We start from the raw sequence: 22,977 nt of genomic DNA on the forward strand, positions 1-22,977 counted from the left end.
TTTTTGTAAACTTTATTGATTTAAAAAATGACTTTCTGAATTGTGCGAAATTTACTGAACATGTTTACTTGCCAGATAACGTGGACCGGTTTCCTGACGGGGAAATGCCTCGGTGGAACTTTACGGACTTCATGCACAGCTTTATGATAGTGTTCCGGGTGCTCTGCGGGGAGTGGATAGAGTCCATGTGGGACTGCATGCTGGTGGGAGACCCTTCCTGTATACCCTTCTTCTTGGCCACTGTGGTCATTGGCAATTTGGTGGTACGTATCACTTTCTGTGAATACCAATGTTATTTGTATATGCTGCATCTGGCATGCCTCAAGAGTCAGGTCTAGACCTTGCCTTATTTTTATGGAAATGTATTAACATTTTTACAATAAAATCGTATTATTTCTGCAATATTTGAACTCTGAGTTTGATTATCTGGAACAAAAAAATATTTTATTATTTTATAAAATCTTCAAAATCAAGATGGCTGCTTCTACAGACCCTTGCAACCCATTTTATGATTCGAAATTTTACTGAATGCACCGAACTGTTTTAGTAAAATAATAAAAAGGAATAGCACTAAAAGATTAAGTTCATGAAAAAACTGACATTTTTAGGTTCTTAACCTCTTCTTGGCTTTGTTGCTGTCCAATTTCGGCTCTTCGAGTCTGTCAGCGCCTACGGCCGACCAGGAGACCAACAAGATTGCGGAGGCCTTCAACCGCATCTCGCGCTTCAACGCCTGGGTTAAGAGAGGCGTGGCGGCCGTCTTCAAGTTCCTCAAGAACAAGCTGACGAGCCAGATCGCTGACCATGCCCCAGGTGAGCCGTGCTACAGTTGGAAACAAGGTTCATACTCATCACAACTAGACGATAGCTTTGATTTTTTGTTCGACACGCGCGTTCACACTGTTGATTTTATTAAACACTGGTTTACTAGAACAGGAGTTTCAGCTTGGTCCAGGTAAATACAGAATGTACTTGAAATACTTTACAACTAGGTACATAAATCTTATGATGCATCTTTCATTGTAATGCATTATAAGTACTCATAAGAATGCTACTTCCTTCACTGTAGCAAACTTAAATATCATTTTAAACAAATGATAAACAAAACAATGAATATACAGCAAAACTATACTAACAACATCTTGACATTTTCATGTCTATACGTGCAAAGCGCTTGAACTCATTTACTTATTCGGAAACACTGGAAGTTAATCGATACTAATTCATTTAAATAAAGTTAGTTTAAAAGGTTGGCTCGTCCACATAAATAATATCGTTTTACACATGTATCATCAAAAAAAGATGGTATCATTTGTAGCCATATACGTATCTTTGGGTCCCTAAGGAAATTGACAATACGATGGCTTGTATGGAAACGGTGTGCAATGTACAGCGTACAAGGCTACATCTAAAAGCTAACGTTTTTTAACCACTGGAACGATCCTCTGTATAATCTGTTAGGTATGAAACTACTAAGTTAGCTTTGTGATTATTATAAGATTCGAAGCGCGGGAACTTTTGAAATAATTCCAATAAAAGTTTTAAAATATCTTTTCAAATCGGCCACATTTTGGCCAGCGGATGCTCGTGGGTGTTTATAAATTGGCCAAAATGCGCCCAAAAGTACTCCGATTGTTTGATCTGTGCATCCAATCCTTTATAGTTATCTTTCTTGCAACACAGTACTTACGTACAATACATACTAATAATCAATAGGTACCATTGCATAAGAACCTGCTGTACCTATTTTCGAAATTCGGAAATCTGAGAGACCAATAATTATTACATAAATTACACATCGTCCTTACTCGTACGTGATAAGAACTGCATGCACTTTTACATAAACTTTTGTGCTGATGAATTGAGTTTGACAACCAACTGTGTTTGAAATATTAATTAATCTATGTTTTTTTAATATTTGATTGTTATTCCGCAATTTGTACTTTTGAACATAAATGTTTATTTTTGATAATTTGCCATTTTCAATGGTTTATTGCTTGGTGTTTTAATGTTCAGTAACCTTGAGGTTGATTTTAAACTTTGAAATATAAAAATTCAAATATTAAAGTTTGATTTTTTTTATGTATAAAATTAATGATTTAAAAAAGGTTTGTGAATCAATCACAGAGAAATTGGACCCCACTGCACGCTTTCTATATAATATTTTATTTTGCTTCTTTTGTATTTCCTTCCTTTTCAATCTATGTATTTTTATTTGTACTATTAAAAATGTATAAAGAATATTTTTAATCTATAATATCAAGTCTTCAAAGAAAGGGTGAAAATTTGGATAAGTTTCTCGAATCGACATTCGTTATAATCTACATGTTCATAGATGGCGTTAATTTAATTATTTTATTTGAATACGCTTTTTGCAAGTCATGCTATAAAGTATTGAGACCAATTATTTATTTGCACCCGTACATAGGGAATATGAAATGAAGAGTTTTGTTTATCGGTGATTCGATAAATTAGTCTTAATATTGTAAGGCATAACTTTAAGAAAGGATATTTAATAAAATAATTAAATTAACGCCATCTATGAAACGTAGATTATAACGAACGTCGCATTTAATCTTAATTCATTTACTAAATTTATTACAGATACGTACATTAAACACTTACCACCTTACTAATAATCTTTAAAATTTTACACAACTGATGAACAACCATTTACCATGCGTTAATGCTTGTGTATAAGTTGTGTAAAATTTAAAACAAATTTATTAGTAAGGCCCTAGATCAGAAATGAAAATTTAAAAATAAAACCTAACACGAGAAGATGAAAATATTTGATTTAAAAATTTGACACAAAACACCTTTTAATTTTTTTTTTTTTATAATCTATTTTCAATAAACATATCATTAAAATTGGGGTACTATATACATTGATAGATTCATTGGTGTTAATTTACAAGATTTCCATTAAAAAACAGATTTCAAACTATATATTTAAAAAAATTAGCATGCGAAAAAAAAATTAATCCTGTATTTAATTTTTTCTAGTTATTTTTTAATTTTTCAGTACAAAATCCTAAAAGTAGGAAATTTAACAAATATGCATAAAAAATAACCGTAACCTAAATAATAATGATTATGACTTTGTTGAAGCACAAAAGTGATACAAACACATTTAGATATATGTAATATTAAAACCCTGATAGTAAATAACTCCCTAAATATTTTTTATCATTCTTGGGACTTCAACTAATTCTTAACCATCTAATATAATGTAAATTCTTATTCATTGTTTAAACTGTCTTTCATTTGTACATATAATGAATCCAATTTTAAGTACTAACAGGCTATATATAATTTGAATCTCATAATCTACAATCCGTATTCATCTAAAATCAACCCAAGTTTTGCCAGAACGCTCTTTCGTTAACCGAGCGACTGCTCACACAACGGAACAATATATTTTGCTATCAACAACAAAAAAACAATGCAAACCTGTCCAATTGATGTTCATGATATTTGGATATTTTTTTAAACTTTCTTTATTCTCATTTCTTTACACATATTAAATAATAAAAAATAGTATAAACAAGAAATGAAAACCCACTAAGGCACTGCCTGAGTGTGGGTAGTATAAAAATGATTACTATATTTCCAAGTGCCTAAAGTATAAAATACATAAGTAGAAAAAGTTTTTTGTTTTTAGTTATTATAAAAAGTAAAGAGAAAACATAATGTACTACAGGTTAGAAAGTTACAGCAAGTGAGTTGTAGAAAGGATAGATAAATTTATAGAAAAAGCGTTTCAATATCTGCGTCATTCAGCCATAATTTTACCTCTTTAACATATTTTATCATTAGATATATAAATCAATTTTAAGCTTAGTTAAAATCCAGTTCTAAAGTTAATAACGCTCTTAATAAACCTAGATGTGATAAGTTGTATATAGGCCAGACAGAATGGACCATCTCCAAAATGTATCTCGGAACACTTTCAATAGCGTAAACTCGGCCATCCGGACAATTCGGCAGTGAGCACTTAAATGAAACCAGCCATTACTTTGAATTTGTTTCTGAAACCCGCATCGCATTGAGCAATTGCATTACCGAGATAATTTAAATCCACGTAAACAAAACTAAACGCTGAAAATCACATTCATTTCACTTTATTTTTATACTGAAATATCACTTCTATATACATAAACACCCACTTTTCCATAGTCTATATATCTGCTCTGATGATAGACACTGTAAGGCTGTTAACAACTTTGGCTAAAGGTGGAGGAATCGCAATGCGGCATAATAACACAAAAATTAATGACGTTAATACTTAAGACCGGGAAAATCACACTAAATCATATCTAGTTTAGCAACTATATTGCTTGTTGTTTGATCATTTCTGATCTTTTGGATTCCACTATGTTCATCTGAGGGAGGGTATATTGTTGATAGATGTTGTTGATTATTTTCTGTTGTACTTCTGTTGTGTATAAAGTGAAATCACGCTCCCTCCCGTTTGATTGTTGTTTGTTTAGTTGACCCCGTGACTGTACTATTCTGTTTCTGTAACTTGTTGTGTAACACCCCGTTGATTGTGCACGTGTGTTACTGTTACCGTTGGTTCATGTTATGTAAATTATAATTGTTAGTTCGTGTTGTAAAAATATTATAAAGGAGGTCATGCACGAATTTTAAGGTTAATTGCGAACGCTAGTTAAATCATGGAGAGGCCACGACGCTGGACGAAGCCATGGACGAGAGGTTTTAAGCTTTTCATTTCTTTTTCACCCTAATCAGAGTAAAAATACTAATAAGTTAGTACCTATCTCCGAGGAAAACGTTAATGTTTTTATTGCAATCAACGACATCGATTATCATACCGAGTTTCATTAATAAAACGCTTATAAAATCATTACTTTAAATTCATAACCGGTACAGTGCCAATCTCTCCCATGGGTGGACCATTTGTATGTAATTTTAATGGTAAAATAAGCTTCCGGTAGCGAACGTGAAGGCCCTGTTGTTTTATATGCTGTTTAGAGCTCAAGTTATGTAAATATGTATTTAGCAAAAACTTGATATTTTTAATTCCATTCTATCAATTTAACCCTTTAGAAAGTTTTACGTTACAAATTTTTGGTGTATCTGGGAAAATTTGATATTTTAGCTAAGCCACGGTTTTATTAATACACTAGCGCAGAACCGTGAAAAATCACAGCATATTTTAATTACAATTTTGAAAAAAAAATAATAAAAGAGGAAGAATACTGTATAATAGGTTGGTACCTACATTATCACTTGTATGAATCCTTTAAATCAGTTCGAATTTTGAAAATGACACAAATTTGAATTCATTGAACCATATTTTATGGGAAAGCACAGACAACTGAAATTAGTATGATACTATGGATGAAACAACTTGGCTCTACCTTTAAAGTCATTATTGCCATGTAAATAACTGCATCATGTTTTTTAACCCAAGCGTAAAATATTAAAAAAAAAAGCAAAATACTTTTTTTTTCTAAGCTAATAAAGTTGGGAATCTAAGAAAGATGTATATTGATGCAAAGTATATTAAATCAATGTATTTGCCAATAAATTAAGGCACAATTTAAAGAAATTCATCAACGCAGCTAAAATGCAAGTAAAACCTTAAAATTCGTTCTGCCCCTCGTTTCGTTGTCTCCAAAAAAATCGGTGTAAATTCTAAGACGGCGGTGTTGTGGCGTGATTCCTTTGTTCCCGGCGCGGCCCAGGTCTAAAGGCCGCGCTATGTGGCCGCTGTGTTTCCGCAGAGCGCGGGGTGGACGGCGAGATGGAGATGGGCGGTGACCTGGACGACGCCGTCATCTACCGCGACAAGAAGCACAAGGACCAGCTCGAGGTGGCCATCGGAGACGGCATGGAGTTCACCATCCACGGTAATTTCCAACAACCTCTTCTTTGCTTTGTGCTGGGTTTTTAGGAAGCACCGCACCCACTCACCGTTTATATGTTATATCGTCTTTATCACTTATTCTGTCCTGTCCTATTATTGTAATTGTTTATTAATAATGTTAATTAATTCATTTATGCAGTCGTGTATTAAAAGTATTGTCGCTATAACTGACTTTCTTCCGCTAGGGTCTGATTGCTATACTGCCAATTAACAGTAGTCCAGTTCAAAGAAGTCAAAATCGTAACTGTAATGTAAATTCTTATAGGTACATCTGACTGTGACCAGAATTTATTTTTGCTTTCAACAACTCCATACAGGAGGACTCAAGGAAGTCATGTCATCTTTGAAGATGCTGTGTAGAGTTTTTTTTTAATAGATGAAGGAGTGAACAGTGAACTCGGGTCTTGAAAAAATCCATGTTGTAGGAGGAAGGAAACACAGAAGCCAGTAAATCGTTCCACAGCCGAGTCATAGAAACGACCCATTCTCGTGTGACTAATGTCAACTGTATACAAATTTTGGGTACAAATTACCGGTAGAACATGGACAGCATTCTCACCTGACACTAAAGATTGCAATCCATTGGTTAGATAGGGAAATCTTCCAAACAGACTGCCCGTTTCTGCAAGGGTTTATTCAAGTATTTTGGGGCTCTAGACTAGAGGTGGATGCGGAATTCAACAGTGGTGCACATTTGCGAATTGTACAGGGTTAGCAGTATTGTACTATTAAAGTCCCTACAGGCTAGCTTCTAACTTGGCTTTGCCTTCAATGGAGCCCCCTTGCCTGATATGGTCACTTAGAGTTGCACCAAGAATATCAGTGACTTATGAACTACAGACAGTTCTTTACAGATCGAAACAAAATAATTTAGTTAAGATTTCTTGTTTACTCTCATGATTGTTTTTATTAATATAGTTTATGATATTTGATTCCAGGTGATTTGAACAACAAGATGAAGAAAGGAAAGATGTTAATGAATAATATTAATGCCATTAGTGGCAACCACCAAGACAATAGGTTAGAGCATGAACTTATGAATCACCGAGGTCTTCCCTTACAGGTATGTCATACTTCTCACATACAATACGAAACACTCGCCCAATTTATTCAATACTTATCTAAATTGCCCATACCCAATGGACATTTTTACTGTCTCTGCTTCTCCATTTAAGCTTCTTTTGTCCAATGCCAATTAATGGCGTCAGTTCTTGATAAGTTTGAATTAATTGTTTAGTTAAAATTGCAGGATGACGATACAATTAGTCAAAAGTCTTACGGCAGCCATAAAAATCGGCCGTTCAAAGACGAGAGTCACAAAGGTTCAGCGGAAACAATGGACGGAGAAGAGAAGAGAGATGCCAGTAAAGAAGATCTTGGATTAGAAGATGGTAAGTTATATGGACCTCCACTCTACTTTCAACTTAAATTTCTTTGGAAAACAAGGAGCATCCAACCCTATTATAACTGTCATACACCACATTCCTGTATTTGACATTTTTTCCATCCTCAAAGATAGATCCCGCAATGTTTAGGCATATTTCTAGTCAATCCTGCTATGCCTCTATTGAATATTCAAATGAGAATTGGACATTGTTCCATTCTTTCTCACCTTTTTAAAATGCATGTGCTTAACTCACCAGGGGGCCTACTCTATATCTTTCGGGTTAACAAACCAGTAAGTTAGTGGTTTAACCTTTCCTTGTCGGTGCTATCAACTGAGTGAACAATAATGTAATACATTTTTGTATTGCATTAAATAATAACAATATATAAATATTTACCTAGTGTATAGCACCGGAGGACGAGGAATTTTTGAACACCGTAAGGGAAGGGTTAATTTCGGGTTTGTGAAGTGGCTAAACCGGCGGCAGGAAAGATTCGAAAGATACAGAGTAGGCCCCCAGAATGTATTTTCTGTGGTCTAGAAGTGGGAACCTTAGATCACATACATTTTTTATTGTCCCTCTCAACATAAACATTAAAATACAAGATGTCGTATGATCACATTTCTATGATTCAAGAATTAAACATAAGATTAAGATATTCATTTTTTGAGGATAAATGATTTGGAGTTAAATTGATTCCAGATCTAGAAGAAGACGGGGCAGAAGACGGTGGCCTGGACGGCATTCGGCCTGTAGTAGTGGCCGCCAATGACGATGAGGTCATCGAGGACTCACCAGCCGACTGCTTCCCGGAGCCGTGCTATCTCCGCTTCCCGTTCCTGGCGGGAGACGATGATGCGCCCTTCTGGCAGGGCTGGGCCAACCTCAGACTTAAGACCTTCCAGCTCATCGAGAACAAGTACTTTGAGACGGCTGTCATCACTATGATCTTACTCAGCAGTTTGGCTTTGGTATGATACACTTAAACTTCACTTTTCTTAATAATTAGTATCGATTAAGTTCTTTTTAGTTTTTTAAGTTTCAGTGGCAACATAGATTGTTCAGGTTTCTGATCTGCAGGAACATCCTGTCATTGGTCATGCCAGTTGGGAGAGCTGTCTCCATGCTGTCTTCTTAACTAAATCTCCTTGGACATTTACCTACTTCATTTTGTTGAGGATACGAAGTTCAAAATGATAAAATTTCTATTGAATAGTTTAATAAATAATAGCAGTTTAAAAAGTTCAAAATGTCACAAAATTTGTAAAATTATGTACTAAAGGTGGCTTGAAGAAAATTTTAAGAATAGCACACCTGTGGAGGAAAATACAAACTAAGGGGGAGAATGTTGCAACATGTAAAAAAGGAACAATGGTCAGAATCTTAGTGAGGTAGGTACCGCTGAAGAGACATTATCATCTATTCAGTGGTACCTATAATATTCCATCACTAGTTTGGTACCATTGAGCAGATTGATTTACTCACAATAGGTATTTAACATTCTATGAATTAATTGAAATGTATCATCTATTCCAGGCTCTTGAAGATGTCCACCTTCCCCAGAGACCCATTCTTCAAGATGTCCTCTACTATATGGACCGAATCTTCACTGTCATCTTCTTCCTGGAGATGTTGATCAAGTGGTTGGCCCTCGGCTTCAAGGTGTACTTCACCAACGCCTGGTGTTGGCTCGACTTCGTCATTGTCATGGTATGAAAGACATTTCACTTAATAACCTAGAAATGTTTATAAAAAGAAATAATTTTACCAAATTTCAGAACTAGTTAACTATTTTCTGTAATAAAAAACATTGTTGAAATACTTCAACTATTCTTCAAAGATTAACTTTGAATAATGTCTTTCATAATTTATTTGCATACCCTCAACGGATCAAACTTAAAATCTGTATTTGAAGAACATATCAGGTCTGAAGGTTGTCGCCATAGCTCAATGGTTAGATTGGAAGACCAGATAGTGGAAGCTCCTGTTGTGCTAGTAACATTTTTTTCATGTGTCATAATATCTTTGATCTGATATTTAATACATTTTGTTTCAACATCCGGTATTTAAAAAAACCTTTTAATTATGTAATAATGAATATGAAGTAGGTACCTTACTTCTGAATAATACAATGGATAGCTCTGATTTGCAATTTGAAATTCTAATGATTTACGTACAAGGAATTCAAATTTACAATCAGTTTTCTATAGCAGAACTGAAGTGCTTGTTTGAATATGAAAATCAGTTAAACTTATAAGAACCATCAACAGATGGCATATAATAGAAAAAAATAAATAGCAACAAGTACTTTGCGTTCTGCAAAGTATTCTAGATGTGTGATAATGTTAAGGAAATGTGTTTTGATGACTTGGAATGATGAATCTATTACCTGAATTAACCGGCTGGTTTGCGGATGTAGTTGTCTCTGATAAACCTGGCAGCCGTGTGGACGGGTGCGGATGACATTCCGGCGTTCCGTTCCATGCGAACTCTTCGCGCCCTGAGACCCCTCCGCGCCGTGTCCCGCTGGGAGGGCATGCGAGTGAGTGAAGCGTGCAGACCCCTCAGGGCGACCAACTTACCGACTATCCAACTAACCCCATTAACTTGCTGCGATGATCTGTGTATTCCGACTGCCCATATATATACTACCGCTTCATTGAGTGCTTTGCTTTGGGCTTCTCTATCAAACCATCGAGGATCAGACCAAATTCCCATCTGCGTGGAATCCCACGACCATTGGCTTAGTTGATTCCGTTTGATATACAAGCCTCCCTATGTTTGTATGTTGTCTCAGACGAAGCTATTCTTTTCTTACGTGTTGTGTGTCAGTGTGTGTGCGTGTGCTCTAATACATATAACCAATTGTCTATTCTATCGCTCTCTCCTTCTAACCGGACATATTTTGCACTCTTCTTCTCATTTCTTACTTTTTAATCACTCATTTTCAATCATGTAACATTTTTAAAACGACTCATTTTCAAATATTTTTAGCCTGTTAACTTTCAAAAAGTTGAACAGATTTTTGCATTTAGTTTTCAGTGACCTTTTTAAAAATGATACATTGAGAGCTCATTGATGTTCTATGTGTATCGCACATTCGTTAAATGTATCTAAGCAATAGGTACACCACCTGTGACATGTGACCTGTGCACTGGACAGTGGACAAGGTGTGTGCTTATGTCTGTATCTTAGTACTGAGATGGTCAATGGTCAATACTAGGACTACTGAAGCTTCTATGTTGTTGGTTTATTTCTGTTCATCTCTTGACATCCTTTCATCATATATTATACTTTAATCATCTTCACTCTTTCCTCCTATCATCTATGAATCATTCGGCTTTCAGGTAAATAGATATGAAGCTCGTACTGAAGTACGTTTAACATTGATTGGCTCGTAACATAATTGAAACGGACACTTTAGGTTTTCCTTCACCAATTAACCTGTTTTCTAGGAGCATCAGGGGCGTTTCCACACCAAGAGGTATTCTTTTGTTAGCAGATAGCCCAATGTTATATTTTGCTTGTGTGATTTGTGAATCCGGCAGGTGTCGCTAATTAACTTCGTGGCCGCGCTTTGCGGAGCGGGAGGTATTCAGGCGTTCAAAACCATGCGGACCCTACGTGCCCTTCGCCCGCTAAGAGCTATGAGCCGTATGCAGGGCATGCGGGTACGTAGCCAGACACTGGCCTCTTTGTCTATGACCAAACTGTTTTTAGTCCTTTTGTTTCAGCCAAGTTCTTCTAAAGCCTCCAAGTAACGTTTCAAGAGCTTCGCGGCTGACATCTAACGATGTGTCAGCTGTTTTTGAGCTATGATTGAAACGCTACTAAAAGATTTTAGAATTGTTTAGCTTGTATCCATAAACACACGAGTTTTACCTTGTGTTCTTTATTATTAGTTTCTATTGTCATTGATATGCATTAACGAAGATAGTTTTAATTAAAATTTTATTGTTTCAGACATGTATTTCAAAATAAGCCGGTTTAAATTAATAGTTACAGTAAAACCCGCTTATAAGGTTCCCTAATAAGAAGATTCCACCCTTACGAAGTTTTATTTTTCGGCCACTTCAAAAATGAATTTACCTCAAGAACCTTCTAAGAGAGTTTCACCGTATTTCCATCACTGACAATGAAACCAGCAATAGAGTTCAAAGTAGTATTTTCTTATTTATTTAGCAACATTTTTACAATAGAACATTGTAAGCTGACGAACCCTCAATTAAACTGCTTCTCTGCACTGAACTGTAGCTGGTTCCGGCACGAGCTAACCTTTACTTCCCCGATGACTAGCATCAACCAACTGAACTGTAATCATTACTCGTGCACCCACCAAATTGCTTTTCGTAACCCGTGATTCTAAAGAACGGCTGACAATTCAAACATTGTATTGAAATCAAATCTCATATTGACTTGTTGATATTTACCTCAACTTCTTAACCGAATGCATTTTTTAATTTCTTCTTTTCCTATTAGAACATTTTATTTTATAACTATTGAATGTTAATGAATTTGGCATGTTTTCTGTTATGATTTTATTTGACTTCAATATTAAGAAAAACTCAAAAAAAAAGAAAGCGGTAAGCATTATAATTTTGTATAAAACACCATAGATGATTCACATGGGAATTCTGTAATAGAATTTGTAATTTACCTACTAAAAATACTGCAAAGCCATAGATTTAACCGTTTGGTTACATTTTTAACAATTTTTTTTTAGTGTAAAATTCAGGCATGTTTTTAAAACTTCTACTATTTTATGACAGTACCCATATGTTTACAAATTATTTAAATGCATCAATTTATGCTTTAATGTCGTTTTCAAAAATGATTTTACAAACACATTTTTTTGTAATTTGTTTCAGTGATAAAATAATTACAAAATAATAACAACAATATCTCTAAATAGTATAAAATAATGTCGCGTTCCGCGTCTGTCTGTTTGTGCGCTTAGTTTTTCTAAACTACGCAATGGGTTTTAATAGGGTTTTCACTATCAGTTAGAAGATTTCTTCTGGAAGGTTTATATGCATAATACATCATATTATATTTATAGAAAGTAGAGAAAAGTCGATGTTTTGCAATCAAGTCGTAAAAAAAGATTTTTAGGCGCTTACATTGCTAACGCTGGCTAAACCTTATGAGATACATCAAAATAATGTACCTTGGAATTGCATATCTTAAAAAGGCCTACAGAAAAGTCCACAACGGTATATGTCTACCTCCTAAGGATAAATCCCAGCAACGCTGGGTACACACCAGTTAGTTTCAGAGATGTGCAAAATGGGTACCCAAAACCATTTGAAATGCAAAATGCAAAATGGTTTTTAGAAAAGCATTTCAAATGCAAAATGCAAAATACCTATTTTCAAAATGCATTGAAAATGCAAAATGGTTTCTCAGGTCAAACAATTAAAATAATTATAGAATTTTTAAACAATTTTGTCATTTAATAATGGACATCAATGTAGAACAAACACATTACATGATGGTAAATCCTTAAACACCACGACTACAGATTATGAAACCACAAAAAATTTGAGCAAGTCTAATGTTGCCAACGTAAAAACATAGAAACTGCTTTCTAACATTTAATATTACAGCGTCATGGCCCCATGTTCAGTATTTTTTGTAATGGTATCACTCAATTGCCAGGGCTCCTACCAGGGAGCAACTTGACAAATGTAAATTATCTCTCATAGCGAGGTTGAGGACCGACTGATATTTGGGGCTTATGAAAAAAAGATGAGTGGAGAAAGTAGGAAGAATGTTGCAAAAAGCATTAAAATGGAAAATGCATTGAGAAAAGCATTTAAAATGCAAAATGCAAAATGGTTTTTAGAAAAGCATTTAAAATGCAAAATGGAAAATACCCATTTTGCATTTTGCATTTCCATTTGAAATGGATTTATTTGAAATAAAGCACATCTCTGGTTAGTTTATAATATACTAGTGGAACCTGCAATGTTTCTCCATTGCTAATCTCTGTCTCTGACGTCTCAAACTTCTTACACATTGGTCGTACATTGTAATGTTACTGTTAAAAAAACTACATTACATGGACTTTAATTCGACTCATTCCGGTGCAGAGATATTGCTACAAGTATTCCTCGGGCGTCCCCGACTTCTTCTATCAATCAAACCACTCTCTAAATACTCCTGGCACTAATAAGAACACACTTTGAAAATTTGAAAACGACACCAGTTTGCAGAGCAATCAATAATCATATTTTACGAAATAGAAACATGGACTCACAGACCATTACTGGAATTTAATTATTTAATTAACTGTCATAAAAAATCTCTAATATACCACCTATGTTTGGTAAAATTTCAATACTTCACTTAATTCACAATACTTTAAACAATAACACTTCGTTTCAACTTAATTCAACTCCAATTTTTTTCAAAAAGTTCAAAATTTCCTGTGTTTTGAAGCTATGTTTGATTTTCTTAGTATGATGTGACGTTTGCTGGAAGATTCACCACTTCAATGTAAATACGCGCACAGTATTTAAATAACACAAATTAAGAACCTATTAACCTATTTTGAGCGTGTTTTTTAATTAAGTTGAAACAGAGTTTTTTTTAAATATTTTAGGTGTAATTAAAAATAAGCAGTTTACAGAAATTTTACCTAACATTTTTGCATGGCATGAAAAAGCTTTAAAAAATCAATGTTTCTTTGATGTTAAAAATTATACTCTTGGTGGCATCAATCAATTAATAATTTTTATTTAAGAATGTTTTTTGTTTATTTTTTTTTCAATTACCATCTATAGAATAAGCAAAAAAAAATTTTTTTTCAAAAAATTGCTTATCAACCGAACAATGAAATCAGTTTTATCTTGTGAAAAAAAAAAATCGTTAATCACCATTAAATTTTCACAAAATAGCATATTTTATAGATTTCTTCACAAACCTTTTTTTCACAATAAAGAGATTACATACTTACTTTTTTCAATCTTTTTACAATTTTATATAAATTTAAATATTAGAAGCAATACGTATTTTGCAAAGTTTGTGTTTTCCTAATGTTTCCTCGGGGTGATTATAGGTAGTGGTGAACGCGCTGGTGCAAGCCATTCCATCCATCTTCAATGTGCTGCTGGTGTGCCTCATCTTCTGGCTTATATTTGCCATCATGGGGGTGCAGCTGTTCGCTGGCAAATATCACAAGGTACGTAATGTCAATGTGAATCATGGAATGCAAACAACGCTGGTTGAACTGGTCCTGGGGAGAATTCTAATATTATATCTAGTTAGGTTATTTGTAACCCAAGAAAATAAGCATTATATAAATGCGTATAGTCCAAAATGAAGATAGGTGAACAGTCTTAAAGACTATTCCATAAAAACAGTCCATATCTCACAAACTCTCCATTAAAGTGACAAGAAAGCCTATGTATATATTGTACAGTGTATATTCGGGTCTCCAGCGACCCATCGGGGCCATAAAGTTTTTTTCAATCGACCAAGGAAAATAAAAACATTGTGGCCCTGTCCCAATGTTTCATGTTTGCAGAAACATTTGGTTTAATTTTTGAGGTAATATTGTCGCTGGAGACACGCTTTAATTAACACGTTGGTTGTAATTCCAGTGTGTGGACGCCAACAAGACTACACTGAGTTACGAGATCATTCCGGACAAGAACGCGTGCGTAGCGGAGAACTACACGTGGGAGAACTCTCCCATGAACTTCGACCACGTGGGCAAGGCGTATCTGTGCCTCTTCCAAGTGGCCACCTTCAAAGGATGGATCCAGATCATGAACGATGCCATCGACTCCAGAGAGGTATGGTGGTTAATCAATTGAGTCAATCTGTTGAGACCAGAGACTTTTGGGAATATCAAATACGCCTTTAACCACTCGAGCGATAGGATTTCCGGAGGTTCGGTTTTAGACTCGGCCGCACTTATTCCAATAAGCATACTTCCGAACATTAATTTTGAAACATAAAATGCTCACTGTAGTTTCAAGCTACAATGAATCCACTTATATTTTACCTGTATCCCATATTTTTAGATTATATAAAATATAAAATAAATCTTAAAATTTAGGTGTGAATTCTGTTTGTTAGTTCTGAAATCGCCCTAACTTGTACTTATTTGAGACAGAATTAAATATTTCTATTTCTGTTTGTTGTCTATGGTCAACTGGAAATGTCTATAATCATAGACATTAAAAAATGCTAATTCTTACATATTGTAAATCAGATATTCAAATTTTAGAAGGAAACATATGAGTCGTGTAATTTCTATACCCGCTATATCAACTTTCATTGATTTGGAGAAAACCGCAAAAAACTGTCACATCTCTAGCGTACATAAGTAAATGCATTACAATTTTTTATATAATGAATTGGAGTAATAAAATTTCGAAAAGCATTTATTTTTCTATATATGTCTAGCAATAATTAAGTAATTTCGATAAATAAAATGGATATAGCGGATTTTGATACTCACTTCGGATTTTGAAAGTCAACTGAGCCGATATGGCGGGTTTAGAAACTCACGCGTAGATCATTTTGACACACGAGCGTGGCGTCAGAGCGGCGGCCATATTGTATTTTGGCAAAATAACTGCTTGTGATTCGTTGAATCCGATATAGCGGATTTTGATAGTAACTTTCTGTATGATATAGCGGATTTGGTTTCTCACTCGCAGTTTTAACATGGTTTTTGGTCGTGATAAGGAGGGTTTTGAAACTCAATTTTAGGCTCCTCTTGTTGCTCGCACAAATGTGAACAAGATGTCATACTCAGATCATTTTGTCAAAAAATCGGATATAGCTGGTATAGAAATTATAGGATTCATATCTAGTTCGAATAGACGAACATTAGTGACATCTTGTGGTATTCGATGGAGGCTTAATCAAGCTAGTGAATACTTAATATTAGACGATAGCGAGGACTTACAATAAATTAATTTTATTTCATAAAAATCACCTACGCTTGAGTGGCAAACAAATCTATTACATTACTTAGTGAATTTGCCATTATTAAGTACTATGTATCTTATTTTGGGAGGTGTCAATTTCTCAGTCGATGAAAAACATCAGAAGACGCCATCAGTAGAAATTTTTTAGTTTATGTAGTTTTAATTATTACGGTATTGAGTGTGCTAAAAAAGCCGTAATCGAACGATACTTAATTGCTTGTTTATAAAATTCCAGATCAACAAGCAGCCTATCCGGGAGACGAACATTTACATGTATCTCTACTTTGTGTTCTTCATTATATTTGGCTCATTCTTTACTCTCAACCTGTTTATCGGAGTCATCATCGATAATTTCAACGAGCAGAAGAAGAAAGCAGGCGGCAGTTTGGAGATGTTTATGACAGAGGATCAGAAGAAGTACTATAATGCCATGAAAAAGATGGGATCCAAAAAACCACTGAAGGCTATTCCACGCCCAAGGGTAATAACGCTAAGTGTTTCCCATCGTTTCCAAGATATTATGTATTATCCATGATTCAATCAAGTGACTTTATAATATCTTTTTATTAAGCCCGGGCTATTTGATCATCCATCTTGATAAGAATTCTTTTTCACATCTCTCATTGCATGACTAGTTATAGTCCTATTGCAAGTGAAGTGTTCCTCGACACATCAAAACGTTACTCGGAGATGTATGACTAATATTGTTATTTGCAGTGCCTTTCTGTATATTAGTTATTCAGATAATCCACAATGTGACATAGCACCATGTGCTATGTGCAGGAGAAGAGTGAGTGGTTTCATATTGATGCGTTTTTCTGGCACCTCATTTGGCAAAAAGCACTGATCATCAATTTTTATTTAGTAGAAAAAATTAGACATAAGATAACTGCTTGTTTATGAAACAAACATTTATCTTCCTGGCATTTTCCCCCAAAATTAGAGACTGACCTGCGGTGCGGACTTGGACTAGTTCCCATCCCACAGGAGCAGTGTATCTGGTGTATGTTGTATGTAATGTCCTTTATTCTCCGATGCTCCGCCGTGTACTAATGAATGTGTTTGTTTGTTTCCAGTGGCGACCTCAAGCTATAGTGTTTGAGATAGTGACCAATAAGAAGTTTGATATGATCATCATGTTGTTCATAGGACTGAACATGTTGACCATGACGCTAGATCACTACCAACAGAAGAAAGCGTTTAGTGACGTTCTAGATTACCTAAACATGATATTCATTGTGATATTTAGCTCCGAATGTTTGATGAAAATATTCGCTTTAAGATACCATTACTTCATTGAACCGTGGAATCTTTTTGACTTTGTCGTTGTTATTTTATCCATATTAGGTAAGTGGTTTTTACTATAGTTTACAGCAACCTCTTTTTAACAATTGACTTAATTTGTCTTCTAATCAATTTACCCATAATATTAATCCTACACTCTTCAAAATATTCCCTGTTTTTACTTAACTCAAACATGATTTATACATTTTACAATAGATTTTACCAGTTGGGTAAGATCGGCTAAATTCACTTGTCGACACGTACGTGAGTGGCCCGCCCACCAGCATATATACGAAATACGAGTCAATCCTATTTTCTATCTGAAAATAAGAGAATAACTAAAATAATAAATCATTAAGTGAATGACAGAAGAAGAATAACGAGAAGATTGGTTGCTGTAAATGTTACTAACAATAACTCATTCAATATGGAGGAAATAACAACATCGCCAAAAATCTTCTATGGACTGATTTTTAATTGCAGGTTTGGTCCTCAGTGACCTTATAGAAAAATATTTTGTGTCTCCGACGTTGCTCAGGGTGGTACGGGTGGCCAAGGTGGGGCGAGTGCTACGCCTGGTGAAGGGCGCCAAAGGCATACGAACCTTGCTCTTTGCCCTCGCCATGTCGCTACCCGCTCTCTTCAACATCTGCCTACTTCTGTTCTTGGTCATGTTTATCTTCGCAATCTTTGGAATGTCATTTTTCATGCACGTCAAAGACAAGAGTGGTCTGGACGACGTCTACAACTTCAAGACCTTCGGGCAGAGCATGATCCTCCTGTTCCAAGTGAGTACCAGAGTCCCGCCTCTGTCACTCCTCCGTCCATTGGTGTCTGTTGTTACATGTTCCCCTGTAGTTGTGAGTAGGTACTCGAGGCTGATTCATAGCTGATTTTAAGTCAATCTTGAGATCTAGGTAATTTTACATTTGATGATTTCTTATTACGATTAAGCACCCTTGGAATGAAACTGCACTATAAATACAAATTTAAAGTTGTCATTAGTGGCATTCAATAGAAACTAATCAAAACCTCTTGGAGGGACCATTAATCGATACATAGTACAAACTCCACTCTCCTAGCATCCACCTATCATTCCCTCCGTCCTACTTCAATCACCCACCCCTGACTCCTCAATCTCCTCACAAGTCAAATGCACGCACTATTGTAACTTGGTAGAGTAGCAACACTGAGGCATGAATTTTGAGGGGTGTTGCGCAGAAACTTATTTTCCAAGGGGGAATATTCCTTACAAACAATCACTATAAAAGTAAATTACCCATGAATGTGTATGGGGGACATTCCTCCTTTGTTCTGTTAGCACTAATCTGTTTCCATGCAACCCCCTTTGACTTCATGAATCAGTAATGCTCCTATAACTTGTTTAAATATAGAAATCTAATCATAGCTATGAAAGGAATATCCTTTTGTAAATAAGTTTTATCCTTAATACTTTTGCATGTACCATAATCATTATGGTTTTCTTAAATTATTATGATTAAAAACCTTTTTATTCTAACTATGTATACATACATTATATCTTACTAAAGCACGGTAGTTGGCCAACACCTTAAGAAGCTAATGGCAGTCACTTTAAACAAACGAGGTAGAAATAAATATTGCAATATTGACCGACAAAATGAATTATTGGTACTTTAATATAGAATCTCATGATGTAAAATATTTCTAAAAGTTCACCCACCAGTTATACTAGTAAGACATTGAGGCTTGGAGTGCACTTTACCATTTGCCAATTATTCCGCAGTGAGTCCGCAGCGGACTTCAAAGACATCTTAGTTAGACAACTAGATTTACCATCATTCTGCATGTTTCTTTGGCAGGCTCACTAGTAGAAGCAATATGGCCATTTGAGGGAGACTAATGGGATGTTTTATTCGTCAGATGTCCACATCAGCAGGATGGGACGGAGTACTGGATGGAATAATCAACGAAGAAAACTGTTCCCTGCCGGACAACGAGCGCGGGATCGCAGGCGACTGCGGTTCCGCTACCATCGGCATCACCTACTTGCTGTCTTACCTCGTCATCAGCTTCCTCATTGTCATCAACATGTACATCGCCGTCATCCTGGAGAACTACTCGCAGGCCACGGAGGACGTGCAGGAGGGGCTGACAGATGACGACTATGACATGTACTATGAGATCTGGCAGCAGTTCGATCCTGACGGCACGCAGTACATCCGCTTCGACCAGCTGTCCGACTTCCTGGACGTGCTGGAGCCGCCGCTACAGATACACAAGCCTAACAAGTACAAGATCGTGTCCATGGACATCCCCATCTGCAAGGGGGACATGATGTTCTGCGTGGACATCCTGGACGCGCTGACCAAGGACTTCTTTGCGCGCAAGGGCAGCCCCATCGAGGAGACGGGCGAGCTGGCCGAGGTGAACACGCGGCCGGACGAGGTGGGCTACGAGCCCGTGAGCTCCACGCTGTGGCGCCAGCGCGAGGAGTACTGCGCGCGCCTGATCCAGCACGCGTGGAGGCGGCACAAGCGGCGCGAGGAGGGCGAGACGGAGGAGTCTGGGGAAGGCGAGGGAGAAGACGGAGCGGAAGGGGGTGAGGCCACGGGGCCGGGGGAAGCTCGAGGGGACAGGGAGCCAGGGGGGGCACGCGACACGACGGTGGTGGCAGCGGGAGCAGCGGGCCACCGGGTGGTGCTGCAGGCCGACCAGCACCAGCTGTGACCCCCCCTCCCCTGTCCCCCAGCCGAGCAACTCCCCCCCACGCAGCCCCCGCTATAGCCGCCGCCGCCCAGCTCACAGCCCGAGTGCTGTTCCACTACTGATATTGTATCTGCATATGATACGCGACCGCATGTCTTCAACGTGCGGCGTGACTTTGTCGCAGAGTTCAGCGTCCATTGTGCACTCCGTATGTTGGGATATTATGAGTTTGTTTACTTGAAAACAATTAATTTGAGAGTTCGACGGAAAGCGCCGCTCCGCCGATGAAGTTTTAGATACGTCAACCTAAGTGCCGCTTACTGCCTTCCCCGAGTCACGCATTTAGGATGGACGCACCGTGTTATTATTATTAATGTGCGAACATTCTTCTTTTCAATTTTTACAATTAAATTATAATATGTATTTCGCTCCGAATCAAATTGCGAATATATCGTCAAGGTGTTGATTTTTGTACAAACTGCAGCGGACGGTTAGACTCCCGTGTGGCCGGGTAACTGGACCTGCTAACATTGTATCGCAATAACCAAAGCACAATTCAGGTGGTACTCCAAGTAGTGCCCAGACGTTGGGTTACCCCGGTTTAGCTAATTGCTAGGTTTTATATTGAACAAACAAACAAATAAACAAATCACCGAATGCTTGTATTATAATGTTACTTATTGTTTAAAGGTTAACCATTCTTTATTGCTCTTGTACCGATATCTGAAACTGAAACCGTTTCATCTTTTGGACAAGTTTTACAAAGGAGAGATTCCGCACAGTTCACTGAGCAATAATATACATACTCGAGTAAATGTAATAATTGTATCCAATCAAGTAAAACATCTGTTTGTGGGATTATTTGTGGCCCGCCTGACTTGCGCTCACCTTCCCCTGAGCGTCGAGTGCCGAGGACGGGTTCAGGAATATAATATCCGCTCCCACACATATCACTGCGTAACTTCATTGAGCTTGTTTTGTTAAGTTAGTTTGTATGGTATTATTGAATTATTGTATTGATTGGTGAAGCCAGCAAATTGTGATCTGTGTTAAAACTTTACAAACATTTAATTATGGACTATGCAAATTTTATATTGCGGATTTTCAAGCACTCGAAAACCAGTCTGCTAGAATTGTGAATTATTTAGTTAACTATATTTTTATAAAAAAAAGAATAATTATACGGAAAGACAGCTGTAAGCTTCTAAGTGAGACGCCCAAGCAGGCGGTCCTTTGGCCATTTCTGTGAGGCTTCATTATTTGTGGGTGAAACGTTTACGTATACATATGAAATTCTTTACGAGAGTATCTTTTTAAATTTTCCAACATGCAAAGTAGGTTATTTATGGATAATTGATTATGAACAATATTGCGTATAATAAAAGCTTTGTGTGCAAACTATGAGCTCGCCTCCAACCTTTGATGGATTTAATGTCATTTATTATCTCGGCTGCATCCAATGTATTAACTTAACTGTCAGCAGGTACGCTAGATGTTTGTCCATTCGTTTCAGTCATCTGTATTCTACTTACTTACTTACTTTACCTGTTGGTGTGGTACTTACAGCCGCAAGCAGCTAGCCAGGGGGGAGCGTGCACACGTCCGCTCCCCAGAAACTTCACTAGAAACTAATTTACAAACACTCCCATAGATTATTCAGGCACTGTGTTCCATCACAAACCTTTGTCATTTTACACACCATCTTAATCGCTTGCTTTTGTGATGGTTGAAATATATCCTAATTATTATATTAAGTCCTCCCACCTCTCTCAGTCGGCTTGTCTGGGGGCCCGGCCCCCCTTCCCCATGGGGCCCCGCCCAGAGACTGCACCCGATAGCCTCCAGCCATGACAACCAACTCGGATGGTCTTAACAAACAAACGTACATTATGTTTAGTATGTTTTGCACAAAATATTCTTTGTAGACAATAATTATTTGGAAAATTGATAAATTATTACGATTTCGTTAGATCTGATTGGTTATTGCCATTGTAAATTTTATTTGGAGATGTTTTAAGGTAAAGCGTTACTTCACTGTAACAAACAGACGCCTTATAATTTCACTTTTATTATAAAAATATAACAGATTATAGAGTATTTAATTAAATTACTATTATTATTATTATATATTGTTGAAGTTTGTACAAAATAAACTAAGTAACCATAAATATAGAACTTGACTGCTTTAATCTGTCTTTTATTTCCACCATTCCCTTCTACTTCCACTTGTTAGGGTACGTATAGACGCGCTAGCCTAACAGCCGAGCTGAACCACGACTTATGGGAAAGGAAAAAAGTAACCCTAATAAGCGCGAAACGCTGCTCGACGTTGTTTCATTCCTTTCCTGTAATTCGTGGCCGGGCCTGGGTTTTATTCTCCTGTCTATACGCAGCATTACAGAACATGATACATACAGTGAAACTCTCTTATTATGTTTCTTACCTCCTTTACACTTGTTACAAGCACCATACAATGAAATCTTCTTTAATTCCTCCTTTCCACGCATTACAAGAACATGACACATACGGTGAAACTCTCTTATTAGGTTTAATTACCTTATTTACACTTGTAACAAGAACTGTACGGTGAAACCCTCTTTGATTCCTCATTTCCACTTGTTAAAGAACTGACACATACAGTGAAACTCTCTTATTAGGTTTTATTAGCTTATTTACACTTGCAATAAGAAACACACGGTGAAACCCTCGTTATTTCCACTTGTTAAAAGAACATGCACATACAGTGAAACTCTCTCATTAAGTTTTATTTTCTACT

At 36.5% G+C, this 22,977-nt stretch overlaps 1 protein-coding gene across 32 annotated transcripts in view; it reads left to right on the top strand.

Moving 5' to 3' along the window:
* The window catches only part of para (sodium voltage-gated channel paralytic), a 78,664-nt gene extending 56,274 nt beyond the window's left edge, over nt 1–22,390 (top strand). For 10 of the 32 annotated variants that reach the window (XM_089643025.1, XM_089643047.1, XM_089643064.1 and 7 more), the window contains 14 exons: nt 76–263; nt 609–813; nt 5,715–5,879; nt 6,835–6,959; nt 7,134–7,287; nt 7,987–8,255; nt 8,821–8,994; nt 10,833–10,955; nt 14,345–14,467; nt 14,889–15,083; nt 16,465–16,710; nt 17,306–17,576; nt 17,997–18,301; nt 19,416–22,390. In XM_089643025.1, the coding sequence (XP_089499151.1) occupies nt 76–263; nt 609–813; nt 5,715–5,879; nt 6,835–6,959; nt 7,134–7,287; nt 7,987–8,255; nt 8,821–8,994; nt 10,833–10,955; nt 14,345–14,467; nt 14,889–15,083; nt 16,465–16,710; nt 17,306–17,576; nt 17,997–18,301; nt 19,416–20,222 (3,350 nt within the window). In that variant the 3' untranslated portion in view covers nt 20,223–22,390. Of the gene's footprint in view, nt 1–75; nt 264–608; nt 814–5,714; nt 5,880–6,834; nt 6,960–7,133; nt 7,288–7,986; nt 8,256–8,820; nt 8,995–9,703; nt 9,827–10,832; nt 10,956–14,344; nt 14,468–14,888; nt 15,084–16,464; nt 16,711–17,305; nt 17,577–17,996; nt 18,302–19,415 lie in introns of all 32 variants that reach the window. The other 22 variants (XM_089643093.1, XM_089643130.1, XM_089643250.1 and 19 more) reach the window with 6 other exon arrangements.
* Nucleotides 22,391–22,977: the final 587 nt, after the last annotated feature.

Source organism: Hesperophylax consimilis, chromosome 2 (genome assembly GCF_061612785.1).
Source record: "Hesperophylax consimilis isolate HC1 chromosome 2, BYU_Hcon_1.0, whole genome shotgun sequence".
NCBI classification, from domain to species: Eukaryota; Metazoa; Arthropoda; class Insecta; order Trichoptera; family Limnephilidae; genus Hesperophylax; species Hesperophylax consimilis.